This window comes from Pipra filicauda, unplaced genomic scaffold, assembly GCF_003945595.2.
Source record: "Pipra filicauda isolate LSUMZ 115617 unplaced genomic scaffold, ASM394559v2 scaffold154_size2910363_pilon, whole genome shotgun sequence".
Classification (NCBI taxonomy): domain Eukaryota; kingdom Metazoa; phylum Chordata; class Aves; order Passeriformes; family Pipridae; genus Pipra; species Pipra filicauda.
The window spans coordinates 726,487-739,686 of NW_024104040.1; the positions used below are offsets into that span (position 1 = coordinate 726,487).

The window sequence follows — 13,200 nt, forward strand, 5'->3', positions numbered from 1 at the left end:
TCATGTAAATTAGTTTTTGTATAGCTGGTAGGCTGCAGTTTTTTTCTAGGGTGAGAAGTTTTTAAGATGTGAAATCCACAGATTGGTTTGCAGGACCTTTCAGCAGATGATTTGGGTTTCTTCCATTGTTGCATTTAAGAAAGATAAAACAAATTTGGGACTTTGAAATAACCTAAGTATGGGAAAGCTTTATCATCATGCAGCGTCGTAACTGTACTTTCTATAAGGGCAGCAGCTTTGTGTAAGATTATTGCACTGAAGTGTTTGGAGATTTAGGAGTATTTTTTTGTACAGTACACTGTAGCATCTAGTCAATGGTGTTTAATATAAAATAATCCAGATATAAAACATGTTCAACCACATGCAGCTGGTTATTTAGCAAGCACTCCTAAATTGGAATATGTCTTATTTAGGTAAAGAATCTGACATTTAAGCTAGAACAGGAGACAAATAAGCGAATAATGGCACAGAATGAATTAAAGGCACAAGCTTTTGAAGCTGATAACTTAAAGAGCTCCGAGAAGCAGCTGAAACAGGAAATCAATACCTTGTTGGAAGCAAAGAGGTTACTGGAATTCGAATCGGCTCAACTTACTAAGTAAGTAAAAATCTGAAGTAAAATGGAAAAAATCGCTTAATTATACATGTACTGTTTTGCCTGTTCCTGTTACTGAATAAAGTTATCTGGTGCAGAGGCATTTTTTCCTAAACTAAAAGAGTATTTTTAGCTGCATGTTGTGATTTCTGTATGTAGCCTTCAGTGTTGGAATAGTTTTGTTATGAGCTATGATGCAGACCAGTTCTTGACTCATCTTTCTATGTCAACACATATACATGCCATATATATATATATGCCACTTTTATTTGAGCGACTGTGATACTACTTACTAAATCATATGGGATTCTTACATTTAGTATGTGGGAGTCAGTAGCTTTTTTCCCCTTTAATTACCTGATTACTTTTCTTAACATTTCTTAAACTGACTGAAGACATTTTTCATTAATTAGGGTTCTATTATATGTTCCTTCAGCTGGCTTAACATTTGTCCATTTGGACAACTTCTCATCTTCTAAATTACATACTGAGATGATCGTCAGTTTAGAATAAGAAATGTAATTAAATCAGAATTTTAGGATACAGCAAACTGTTAGTTTTCGTGAAATAATATGTGTGCAAATGTAAGATTGTCATAGGATGCTGTTCTACTTAGAAATTGTCTTTGTCTTTTGTTAGTAGCTGACTTCTTACATGTTTTCCATTTTTATTTCTTCAAAGGCAGTACAGAGGAAATGAATGTCAAATGCGTGAGCTTCAGGATCAGCTTGAAGCTGAGCAGTATTTTTCGGTAAGATTTGCCAAGAATTGTGTATGCTACATTTTGACATAAAATCATTTAACAGTGCATCGTTAATAGATACTAAAATTTTTTAAACCTAAATAACAGCTTGGCATAAATCAGCAATGCAGAAAATCCTGCTTGAAATACAAACAATGAAAAAATGTTAGAGAATGTTAGATAGTGTATCTAAAACGTTGCTTTGTGCTTGTTTGTCAAAACTTTTATATTACATTGAATTACTCTTATCTGAAGTATTCATCAGAGTAGTTCCTATCTTGAGGTTGGAAAAGAGATACTTTTCTGACATAATGGCAAACTTTACAGAGAGTTCAAAATTTCCATACTTACTGGAAAATAATGCATACTATTGATCTACCTTAAGCATATTTAAGAACCATAGATCCAGTAGCATTCTGCATCTTCTAAAAAGATGCCTTCTCTGCACCTGAATCTCTGCACCTGAAGAGCCTTATTGGGTACTGCAGGTAGCCAAAATGTCTATTTCATAGGTGTAGTTTGATCTGTTTCCTTTCTGTGAAAAGAAACAATAGCATGAGATTCTCTGTAACACCTGAACTTCAGATGCATTTGTGAATATGGACAGTCTCATTTCAGTTTGGGAATTACTTTCAAATTCAGTTCTTCCTTCGAGGGGCAATAAAAATTTATATATTTGCTAAACTGCTTATGATTGTCATTTCATTATGTGTTACAGGGGGTATTTTGTGCATTTTTTCATGACATAAGTAGATCCAGAACATTGTATTTAATTCTCAGTTTTTCCTTTTTTCACTAGCATGTAGTTTAGATGAGACATTCATAATTCAACCTGAATATTCAGCAAAAGTAGTTTACTGTAGAAGACCAAATTTTAACTTTCAGAATTATGAGTGGTGTTAATAACAATACAGTAATTAAGAACAGAAGTCATTCACAGAAGTCATTCACATAAATCAAGCCTCAGTTGAATCACTGCACACGAAGTGTGCACACAAAAAACTTTAAGAGAAAAGATACATGGACACAAAGAGAATACAACAGGTGAAAGCACAGGTCAATAGCAGGCTTATTTGACTAACATTTTGAGACAGTGATGCTACAAGAGCATGCAGTTTTTGTCCTATTGTCTCTCAGAGACTTCCTCTGCTGTGTCCTAGTGCCTTCCTTCACTATTACAAGCATAGTGCAAAGTGTTTGTGCATCTGTGTAGGAAAATAGATTAGATAAATGAAAACTAACCTGGTCACATCAGTTCCCTACCCAAGGGAAACGGGAGAAGCATCTCAGACAGGTAGGAAGGAGGAAATTTCACTAAAGACAATATTGGCATGTGTTGTGGTTTGACAGATTCAAAGTAACTAGTCTGAAAACAAAGGAAATTTTCAGTATGGAATTTGAATAATGATTTCTTTTTTTATGCTTTCTTTTACAGACACTTTACAAAACTCAGGTTAAGGAACTGAAAGAGGAAATTGATGAAAAGAATAAAGAAACGCAAAGAAAAATGCAGGAGTTGCAAAATGAAAAGTATATTTATTGTGTTTCTCAAATACACATAAGTTTTTCTGTGTAGTATCATCTCACTCATGAAAATTTTGATTCAGATTTAAGATGTTTTAATTCCTTCAGGAAAAGACAGGTCTTAAAAGTGTTCCATAACATCTTGTAAGATGGCAAATACATAGGATGTTACCTATGCTGGCTCACAAAGCCAGATATGATTATTCATATTTGCTTTGGACACTGTAGTGTTTGGAAGAAGAAAGATGACTTCTCTGAGAATTCAGTAACATGCAAAAATTTGAAAAAAAAATTACAATTTGTGGTAATCATCTCACTTATGTAACAATTTTTTTTATTTGATTATATTATCCTGATAATCCTGGTATATTCCTATACTCAATAAAATAATTTGAGAAAAGTTAATGAAGAGTCTTTGAATTCAAAATTTAGTATACTAGTACTATAGTCTGAGCTAGCAAATAAGAAAAGTTTTTTAAGCTTGCTTTTCCGATTTCTTAATTTATATGTTTATCCTGAAGGAGACTGTTGCCTTATGCATGAGGTAGTTTCTTTCTTCTAAAGTCTGAGTCTCTTGTTCTACTTGAGCATCAGCATTGCAAAACCAGAATCTGAAGGGCAGAAGTTATGTACAGTGTTCATGGTGCATTTTGGTGGGCTAAAAAAGGAAGAAAGAAAGGATACTGTGCTAATAAATATGATGTAGGAGAAAAATACATCAGTATGCAAAGTTGTTCAAGAGTAGTATCTAACTTAAAAAGAAAAAAAAATAGGGAGGGCAGAAGAGATAGGTAAGACTTCTTTTATTCTTGTTGTTGTTGGGTTTTTTCTTACTTATTTTTATAGACTCTTTACATTCTGTTCCCTCACTGTTCTCTACAATCTTTTGTTCATCATAAACATTTCTCACTTGGATACTACTGTGAGAATTGTGATAATGGCTGAATGTGGGTTAAGTACATTTTGATGGACTACTCTTTACATTTAATTTAATTTTATTTTTGATTCCTCAAAGACATGAGAATTTAGCTTGGTGTTTCATGGATGATTGAAATTTTAATGAAATCATAATAAGTTTGCTGCTGTCACTTGTGTAAACCATCAAAAGACACAAGTGTACAGAGCATGATTTCGTAAGTCTTGCTTTTCCTAAGAAACTAAGATAGTGATAATTAGCTGAGAGGTATAATTTAGGTCTGATAGTCTTCCTGACAGTTTACTATGTTTTGCGTAGGAGAATGAAATCCTGATGTCTTTTTTTACAGAGAAACACTCACTACCCAGCTGGATTTAGCTGAAACCAAAGCTGAGTCAGAACGGTTGGCACGAGCACTCCTTGAAGAACAGTACTTTGAATTGAGTCAGGAAAGCAAAAAAGCAGCATCAAGACACAGGCAAGAATTGACTGATATGGACAGCATCATAAGAAGGGTAAACTAACTGTTATTAATGCCTATATGTATCTCTTTCAGCCGGAAACATAAATTCATGGTTTTAATTTATAAAATGTTATTGTGGTCTTAAGTGATAAGTCAAGTATCTTAAGTTTTGGGCTCACTTGGAACCTCATGTGGACTCCCAAAGGAACATAGACTTGATTAATCTGAGGTGAAGCCAAAAGCAAAATCAAGTGAATGTCTCTAATTCAGTTATTATGCTTTTGTACTTGCTTCCTGTCATTATTTAAATCTTGTAGATTTGTAGAGCAGTGTATTAGAGACTCCTACTGCAAAGTAACTTAGTTTTTAAAATAACCCACTTGAGAGTCTTGAGTAACCCCCAAACTGTAATTTTTGAAGGTATTTTATACCATAACTTTTGAGTGTTAGTGATCGATAAATGTGTTTAACTGAAGAGTCTCAAACAGCAGGCCGTATGTAGCATAGTCATTTTATCATTATTGTTTTTTCCCATTTAACATCAGCTATGCACATTTTCTTAAGAATCCTGGGGGTGTAAAACTCTAGACATAACTAGGCTCAGTTTCTCAAAGCTTTGTCCGCACTGCCATGGGTATTCCATCTCTGTGTAAAGATATTGGAACTAGTGTTTGTTTCATGTGTTTTCTTTTCTAAGCTTGAAATCTCCAGAATGCCACCATTTCTTAAGAAGCATTTAGAAGATTATCTCTGTGGCATCAAAGTAATACCTTCTTGCCAATATGTTTGTTGGTTTCAAATATTCTGATAATTTTTTCAGACAGCTTGATACACAGTCATTTGTATAGGCTTCAAACAAAACCTTTTTCAGGAATAAAGTTATGTCTAGTTTTTAATATGTATTTGTTAGTGATCTTGGCTGTGGGAGCTAACGTATTCATATATCTGAAGAGTCATGGGTTTCCTTTCCAGATTTTTTTTTTTATCAACCTATGTGTGTATTTATCTACATATGCTTTGACATAGACCAAATTTAGTTTTATTTTTCTCCTGATTTATACCTGTTTTTCATGATTTATGACAATTATTTAGTAGTAAATGCCTTGTGTCTACTGTAGCCTTTAATGCTGGAGTTGTAGCATCTGTTAGCTGCTTTTCTGTCTGGATTCAAGGGATCAGATCTCTAGGTACTACTTCTTCCAAAGTACCACAAATTGCCACATTCAATAACTGACAATCTAACTTGAGTTTTTAATTATATATTGCAGTGTTGTCAGTTCTGCAAAGATCATTTAAAAAAAAATTATCTGTGACAGGTGTATTTTGAGCCTTCTGGTAAATCAAGACAGCACAGAAGAATAGTTTAAAAATTCGCATAGGCAGGAATGTGTTTGAAGTAAGTGGTTGGTACAGATTTAAGGGTAGTTAAAATTATACTGTTATAAATATTTTTAGGATTTATGGCAAGTTCTTTATTTTAAAACGTGTTTGTTTTCATATAGCTGGAAGAAACCAATAATACATTAACCAAAGATGTTGATTTGATAACAAAGGAAAACACAGAGATCAATGAAAAATTTAAGAAACAGGAGGAAGGTATGTCATTTATGGAGTTTTAATTCATCTGTTTTGAAACACAAATGAATTTGAAGCATATGGGGAGAAATGGGAAATGGGAGAAGACATTGGTGTTTATCTTCCCTATTATTTTGGGCTTGATGAAAAACAATATAAGTAATTGTTTTAATCTTGAAAATATATCTTATATGTAAATTGCACCATTTTTAAAAAGGGTACAAAGGAACTACTGACCTGTCTGCCTTGGCTCTGTGCCTGGAAAAATCATGAAACAGATCCCCCTAGAAGCTCTGCTAAGGCACATGGAGGACAGGGAGGTGATGGAATGACTCCATCAGTGGACAAGGGAAGGGCTACAGATGTCATTTACTGGACTTCTGTAAAGCCTTTGACATGGTCCCCCACAATATCCCTCCTTTTAAATTGGAGAGATGTGGATTTGGTGGATGGACTGTTTGGTGGATGAGGAATTGGCTGGATTGTCTCATCCAGAGAATAGGGGTCAATGGCTCAGTGTCCCATTGGACATCAGTGACAAGTGGTGTCCCTCAGGAATCTGTACTGGGACCAGTACTGTTCAGTATCTTCATCCATGACACAGTGGGATCGAGTGCACCCTCAGCAAGTTTACAGATGGCATCAAGCTGAGTGATGCTGAGCCTAGGATACCATCCAGAGAGACCTAGACAAGCTTGAGAAGTGGACCTGTGGAAATCTCATGAGTTCAACAGAGCCAAGTCCTGCACCTGGGTCAGGACAACCCCCAGAATCAATACAGGCTGAGGGACGAAGGGATGGAGAGCAGCCCTGCTGAGAAGGACTTGGGGGTGCTGCTGGGTGAGGAGTTGGACATGAGCCAGCAATGTGTGCTCACAACCCCAGAAGGACAACCATGTCCTGAGCTGCATTGTGGGCAGCATCAGAAGTGTGGTCAGCAGGCTGGGGGAGGTGATTCTGCCCCTCTCCTCCATTCTCATGGGACCCCACCTGGAGTACTGCATCCAGCTCTGGGGTCCCCACCAAAGGAAGGACATGGACCTGTTGGAACGAGTCCACAGGAGGGCCACAAAGAGGATAAGAGGGATAGAGCACCTTTTCTGTGAGGAAAGCTGAGAGCTGGGCTTATTCAGCCTGGAGAAGAGAAGGCTCTAGGGAGAACTTATAGCAGCCTTTCAGTGCTTAAAGGGACTTATAAGAAAGATGGGGACAAACTTTTTAGCTGGGCTTGTAGCAATAGGACAAGGGATAATGGTTTTAAACTAAAATAGGGTAGATTCAGATTAGATATAAGGACGTTTTTTACAGTGAGGGTAGTGAAACACTGGAACAGGTTGCCCAAAGAGGTAGTGGATGTCCCATCCCTGGAAACCATCGAGTTCAGGCTGGACAAGCCTCAGGGCAGCTTGATCTAGATGAAAATACCCCTACTTACTGCCAAAGGGTTGGACTAGATTACCTTTAAGGTCCCTTCCAACCTAAACCATTCTATGTTTCTAAATTGTCACCCTGTACTATATTGTTTCCATTTTCATGTACTGTCTTTATTGTTGAAAATAATTAAAACCTCAGCTGTACCAGGTAGGAAGAAGTGAGTTTCTGCTCATACTACCTTTCCCACTTTTTAAAACAATTTAGTGCTAAGTTCCTGATGGCATAAGCAGGAATGCCTGTCCACTACAGCTCATCCATATATTGTCTGTCTAACCTCCTTCTTCCAGCCTTGCCCTTGTGTGCATAAAGTTATTTAGGTAAAGTATTTTCCGCATTTCATATTGCACACAATGTATTTATTAAAATGTTTGTGTCTATCTCCAGTATTTACAGTAAAGCCATATCAGTATTTCAATTTCCTTAAGATCTCACTTTGGCACGGAATCTAAGTTGTGATGTTATGCAGATCAGTGGATGGGCATTCTATTTATATGCATTCTGACTGTATGGGAAGGTACTTTTTGCTCCCATGGTTTTTCGTTTGTGCAAATTGGAATGCGTGCTTTAATACCTGAAGACTAAAAGAGTAAAGGCCTTATTGGTTCTGTTGCCAGTGTCTTTGCAAACAGTATGTAGGCTGGAAGGCATACTAAAATATTTTTCCTTAGTTTACATTTCCATAGTAGCAGGAATTGGGTGAGCAAGCATTTTCAGTATTTTTAAGTTTGTTACTTTTGAGTCCTTAAAAATCGTTCTTTAACTTTGTAGTTTTGGTGGGAAATTCTTATCAGTGAACTGCATACTTATAGATACTTCGGAAACAAATCAGCAGACTGGAGATGTGATAGAAAGATTGGTAGAATTGAGTAAATGGTGTGTGAGAGGGGGTGGGGGGTATGTAACAGAATCATTCCTTGTTTAAAAGAAAGCCTTTTTCCCCATGCTCTCTTCATGGCTGATATGAGAGTCTGTACTAAATATGAGTCCAGTCATATCAGTCTTATTCTGTGTGGGTACTGAAGTAATTTTTGGTACTGCAGAGACACTTTTGATAGTGCAAACATGAAGGAAGTGGAACAACTAACTTCATCATCATCAGGAAATAAAAATACATGTGTTGGCTTTAGTGTTTCATCTTGGTACCTTTCTGATATATCCTTCTAGTGATTTTCTATCATTATAGTAGCATTAAACTGGTAACCTTTATCTTTGCAAACTGTATTTTACTCAATAAGGGACACAATGGGAAAAGGGAGGGATAAAAAGAAGATGCAATTGTAGAAGCAATTAAGTTTAGAAATATTTATCTTGTCCTAAAATGTCTCAAAGTTGAATATTATTTTAACAGATTACAAAATGAAAAAAGAGGAGGAAATCAATAATATTAGAATGCATTATGAGAAGAGCATAAGCAATGAAAGAACTTTGAAGACACAGGTATAACTTTTTATGCAATTTAATAGCAACGATTACTTTGTATAACAGAAATATTTTAGGTTTATTGCTTTTGTGAACTCACTGTTGGTTCCTTCGAAATTCAGTTTATATTAACCATGATGTACAATATGCATTGTTGATATTTACAGTTGAAAGAATAAGTTTTGATGTTGTGTACTGTTCAGTATTACTTTGGTCATGAGTAAGGGCCGTTTATGTTGATGAAGGGTTTTTATTAGTTGAATCCTGTAACTAGAGGAACTAAGAAGTTTTGTATGAAACATGCTAGCATATATCATTTTTTCCACTGGTTCTCCTTTTTCTTAACAGGCTGTCAACAAACTGGCTGAGATAATGAATCGGAAAGATTTTAAAATAGACAGGAAAAAAGCTAACATGCAAGATTTGAGGAAGAAAGAGAAGGAAAACCGAAAGCTACAGTTAGAACTTAATCAAGAAAAAGAGAAATTCAATCAGATGGTAGTGAAATACCAAAAGGAGCTCAATGAAATGCAAGCGGTAAAATAATCTAAATTTTTTTTTGTCCCATTGTGGAATTGTCTCTGCAGGAAAAATGTCTTAACTCCTAGTCCTCTTGAAAAAAATTCTGTTTCAGGTGTTTTAGGCTACAGAATTTTAGTGAGGCAGAGAACTTGATAAGTGTGGGTTCTCATTCATTTCCCCTTTCTAAATTCTTAACTGTGGAAGTTACTGATATGTTACAAAGGCTAGAAACCTGAATACTGTTCAGCTTACTAAACTGATAGCAAACTACCAGTTCATTTCGCTGATAGATGGTCTCCTTGTCCTAACAAATGGTAATTTAATAGATGATTAGATGAATCTAGAATAGACTGTTTTATGCTTGAATACATTGCTGGATCTTTGATATTTAAGTTTTTTCCTTCCAAGGCTAAACAAAAACTTCTACTATAATAGTTTATGTCAATACTATCAAAAATATCTAGATATCTGAAAAAAATAGTAATGAGGTTTGTGTTCAGAATACTTTGGTATCCCACTAATTGTGCACGTGTATATAAATACAGCAACTAGCAGAAGAATCTACGTACAGGAACGAGCTCCAGATGCAGCTGGACAGTAAAGAGAGTGACATAGAACAACTACGAAGGAAAATTGTGGATCTCCAGCAAGGAATGGATTCTACCAGTGTTGCTAGTCTCCCGACAGATGAAACGGATGGAAATATTTCAGGTAAGAGAAAAACATATTGAACTACTTGATCTTGTGCATGCACATAGTTTTGGAAGGTATTCTTTCGAAAAAGTTACTACCTTTTAAAATCTTCTGTCTGTCTTTCTCTGTATCACATCTCTTCTTCCTTTCTTTGTTTGTTCATTTTTTTTTATTTCATAGCTTAGCTGCTTATATTTAATCTTAACTTATTCTCACATCACATTTTCTACTGTATTGCTTGGCATTAGCATAATTTATATCCACTTTTTGGAAAGAGTATCTTTACATTTGCTGTTTCTTGAATACAGTGAATACAATGGGCAGTGTTCAGTGAGCAGAATACAGGACCGGCATTTCCTCAACATAGTGATTGTATTTTATATCTTGAATGCAAACTTGCCTTGGTCTTGTCTGTTCTTACTCACAGTCATGTAGACCGCTGTGACAAGTGGCAATAATTGCTGATGTGAAAAATAATTGTAGGAATTTCCATTTATGGTTTTATGATAGCTGATTTAGGTTAAACTAAGAACAAATAATACAGTGTAGCCAGCCATTTCTATGTGGTGTCAGTTCCAGGCACTATACTTTGAGACCCACTGTTACATGGGTTAGTGATGTACCTCTCCCCTTCCCCAGTGTTTAAAAAGTGTAATCAGTTTGTACTTTCACATGATCCACTTCTGTATCTCTTGATACAGGAAAAGAAAATGCTTAGAGGCAATAAGCCATGTTTGACAATTTCCATATGTCAGAGTTAGGTTTATTATTTTTTTTATATGGGTAATTATTTTTAGAATTCATTGTGAACATCTTAATAAATAAACTTGTCGTACGTGCTTAAAGATTTATGGCCTGATTTCTATTGTTGAAAAATATTTTTAAACATACAAAACCAGAATACTATTTTGTGTACTTTAAGACTTCAGTGGATGAGTAGTCAGATAAAAGTAAATAGAATTATTTTAGGTGTGTCTTTTACTGTTAATGTACTTCATGCTGCTCAAATTGCCACATTCTAGAATTTTTCCAGGGGTCTTAGAGTGATTGAAATTTCAGGTAGGTCATGAGTGTTCGTATATGTTTTTGTGTAGTTATTCCTTTCTGTGTCTGTTTTTGTGTCCTGTCTTCCCGTAGTGTATTTTTAGATTTTTATTTTTAGTTAGTATTTTAATGAATTTCATTCTAGAATAGATTTTCGTTCAGATAATGATAGTAATTTTCTTCGCAACTTCCATTCTGTTCAAGAAGCCTTTTGCACTCTTCAGTGTGATCTGTAAAAGCCTCAGGCAATTGCCATCTTGTAAAGAGAATGTCTGTTTTTTGTCTTTTGAAAACATCTTCTAGACCAAACTTCCATTGAGTTCTTAGATCTGTTAGATTGGTTAAGGAACATTATTTTTCCTTAGCTAGGAAACTAGGAGTTCCTGCTGGGAACTCCCTCTGGTATTTCTGAACTATCAATACTTCTCAGGAGTTTTTCTTTTAGATACTCATTTGCAGTGTATTCCATTTAATGGAGGTAAAAAAGAAATCAGAGGGGTTCTTTTCTCCCCTCAAGTCACTATTTGGAATCAAGCCTTGTGTTTTTAAGTGTCTCCTAATTGAAGAACACTGTCGTTTGTAATTTTTAATTGAAAATTTCTGAATTCTTGTAAATTGAGAGGTGTAGGGTTTTTTTCTACAACAAAACAGACCTGATTTATTCTGCATAAAAAAGTAGTTTTGAACTTCATTGCTTTCCTTTTCAGCCATTTTCAGTTAATGTCTGTTATGTATTACACAGAAAACACAAATGCGTCCTTCTGGGCATAGATACCTTCCCTGTTTTCTTCTTAATGGTGGTAGTGTGTCAGTATGACCCCATTGTGTCTCAGATCTTGGAAAGACTAGGAAAAAAGCTCTTTCTTTGTCTGCCTAATTAAGGGAGGTTATTTTCAGTTTTACCTCTGGAGATGTGTAATCAGACTTCTGGCGGCATGACCTGTCACTTCAATTTTGAGGCAGAAATTTCAGTCTGTGCAAGAGCTTTTCAAGTCAGCTGTTCATTGTTAATTAGAACATCACAATTAGTAGAAGTTCTTTTGATGTTCTTTAGTGAGGGGTTTGTTTCTATACTCATGACCCCTCAAACTATTTCTTTTTTACTAGCCTTTCATTTCTCGTCTTCTCTTTTTTGCCCTTTTCTCTACGCATGCCTCTGATTTTTACTGCAGTTGTGCTGCTGGTGTTACTGTGTGATACAGGTAGGAAGTCTAATGCATATTATTAGGACTCCTCTAGATCGTGTTCCTACATGCTGCTTGTTTTTTTGGTTTGGCTTGGTTTTGGTGTTTTTTGGGTTTTTTTGAGTGAGTTGATCAGGATCTTAATAAGAAGCAGTTTAGTAATTAAAGGAGATGAAGTGACATTAGGACAGTCAAATTTCACACGCTTGTCAAAGAGCCAAGCAGAGCACAGAAAAGGAGTACAGTAGTGTTATAAGGACAAAAACCAGCCAGACTTCGAAGTAGAAATAGCCCGTGCCACAGAAAGAGGACATTATCCAGTGCACAGTTATTTTCCTGCAAATCAAGTAATTAGTCTTCAAAACAGAAGGTGACATATCACAGTGGTTCATTTGCTAGAATTTAGTTGTATGACATTGATTGTCTTCAACTATGTGCTAAGTTCCCATCACTTCCATAGCCCAAATATAGGCATTCCTTCAGAGCACCTTGAACAGCATCTTGTTAAAGAGCTGGATGTGATGAGCAGTCAATAGGATTCTCTGTCTGCTGCACCAGTTCTTAAAGCAAAGACATTCCTAAAAAAAATATGAAGCAAATAAATTGTCAAATTTCAAAATAAGTAATTATAGTATGATTTATTCAGTTTCCTGTCACAGCAAAAACATCACCAGGGGAAAAAAATGAAGACACAAAATAATGTGAACATGTATAAAAGAATGATTCCATAGTCTCAATTCTGGCAGTGGGCAGGCAGTCTCTGGTTTAATAGAAGAAAAAAATTGGTATGAAATGGTGTAATAGTAAAGTTGTTGGAATTCCAGAGAGACCCTGGCTCTTTGGCATTTTCTGCTGTCCTGCATGGCAGAGAGGTTCGTGTCTTGTCTAATTGGGGAGTTTAGGTTACCAGCCACCAGAGAGGCTACAAAAGTAGAATTCACAATTTATAGGAAGAGCCTCTTGTAAACTTTTGGGGTCAGAAAGATTTGAATAAACTCAAGGTAATACTAAAATGAATTTTTAATACTCAGAAAATTTTAAGGAAAAAATTCTCTATTTAGAGGTAGATACAGAGAAATCACATGGTAA

The 13,200-nt window shown here is 35.6% G+C and overlaps 1 protein-coding gene across 5 annotated transcripts in view; it reads left to right on the forward strand.

Annotated features, from left to right (window-relative positions):
- The window catches only part of ROCK1 (Rho associated coiled-coil containing protein kinase 1), an 88,390-nt gene that overhangs the window by 58,204 nt on the left and 16,986 nt on the right, over positions 1-13,200 (forward strand). For all 5 annotated transcript variants that reach the window (XR_003542574.2, XR_003542573.2, XM_027731235.2 and 2 more), the window contains 8 exons: positions 414-598; positions 1,277-1,346; positions 2,773-2,867; positions 4,127-4,292; positions 5,743-5,836; positions 8,598-8,686; positions 9,017-9,205; positions 9,736-9,901. Coding sequence is in view for 3 of the 5 variants with exons in the window: in XM_027731235.2 (XP_027587036.1) it covers positions 414-598; positions 1,277-1,346; positions 2,773-2,867; positions 4,127-4,292; positions 5,743-5,836; positions 8,598-8,686; positions 9,017-9,205; positions 9,736-9,901 (1,054 nt within the window). In the remaining 2 variants the exon portion in view is untranslated. The remainder of the gene's footprint in view (positions 1-413; positions 599-1,276; positions 1,347-2,772; positions 2,868-4,126; positions 4,293-5,742; positions 5,837-8,597; positions 8,687-9,016; positions 9,206-9,735; positions 9,902-13,200) is intronic.